This window comes from Sinocyclocheilus rhinocerous, unplaced genomic scaffold (genome assembly GCF_001515625.1).
Source record: "Sinocyclocheilus rhinocerous isolate Xijiao unplaced genomic scaffold, SAMN03320098_v1.1 C36311641, whole genome shotgun sequence".
Taxonomy (NCBI): Eukaryota; Metazoa; Chordata; class Actinopteri; order Cypriniformes; family Cyprinidae; genus Sinocyclocheilus; species Sinocyclocheilus rhinocerous.
The window spans coordinates 1-998 of NW_015778408.1; the positions used below are offsets into that span (position 1 = coordinate 1).

At 36.1% G+C, this 998-nt stretch overlaps 1 protein-coding gene across 1 annotated transcript; it reads right to left on the reverse strand.

The window, feature by feature from the left end:
- Positions 1-20: 20 nt before the first annotated feature.
- LOC107735810 (olfactory receptor 52E4-like) lies at positions 21-965 on the reverse strand. Its single transcript, XM_016547386.1, has one exon. It carries the CDS (start codon positions 963-965, stop codon positions 21-23), a length of 945 nt encoding a protein of 314 aa, XP_016402872.1.
- Positions 966-998: the final 33 nt, after the last annotated feature.

Genomic DNA, 998 nt, shown 5'->3' on the forward strand with positions numbered 1-998 from the left:
CAAAGTAAAATGTAAGAGAGTTAATATGAATCAACCTTATTAGAAGATAAATATTTTACAATTTGAACTCTGATTTCCTTTGTTCGTATTCCATAGATTACTGGGTTAAAGCAGTTTGGAAGAAGAAGATATGACAAGGTACATAACACACGGAAATCTCTAGGTATGGTAGGAACCCTGTAGCCAACAAATGCAACCACAACACTGAGAAATGCCACCACTAACACAATTAAATGAGTGCTACATGTATAGATGGCTTTTTGGCGTGACTCACCAGAAGGAGAGCGGAATATAATCACAAAAATGACAAAGTAAGAGCAGACTATAAATACACAGTCACTTGATGTTAAGCTGAAACCGATTATTCCAGCCATGTAGTTCTTACTCAAATCACCACAGGCTAAATTAACAACTGATGTATGCTCACAAACACAATGATAAATCACATTTGATTTACAAAAATAGAGCGGCCCAAGCAGGCCAACCATTGCAACAACGAAAAGCAAGTTACGGAAACAAAGGGAGAAACAGAATATTAATGATGTTTTAAAGTTTACATAGTTATGGTACTGCAATGGGAAAATAATGGCAAAAAATCTGTCGACTGCCATCCCAACCAAAACAGTCGACTGAAAACAACCTGCCATATGCAGACAAAACATTTGAATAAGACATTCATCTTTGTAAATCATATTTTTGCCAAACAGAAAACTGATTAACATTCTCGGAACAAGAAATATTGGCTGTATAAACCCAAGAGCTGCAGTAAACCCGATCAGAATGTACATGGGTGCATGTAACTTGCTTTCTTTTACAATCACCATCATTATGACTGAGTTTGCAAACAATGTGAAAGCAAAGATGACGAAAAAAGGAATGAAAAGATATCGTCGATACTCTTGCAGATCCGTGAATCCAATCAAATAGAATTCCTGATGAGAGAAGTTGAATGTTCTGTCATCCATTCCTTTGATCAAAGTTCGCTATGAAGACATAAA

What these genes read in the sequence shown, in the direction of transcription:
- LOC107735810 (XM_016547386.1), bottom strand. Translation starts at nt 965, where the DNA reads ATGGATGACAGAACATTCAACTTCTCTCATCAGGAATTCTATTTGATT.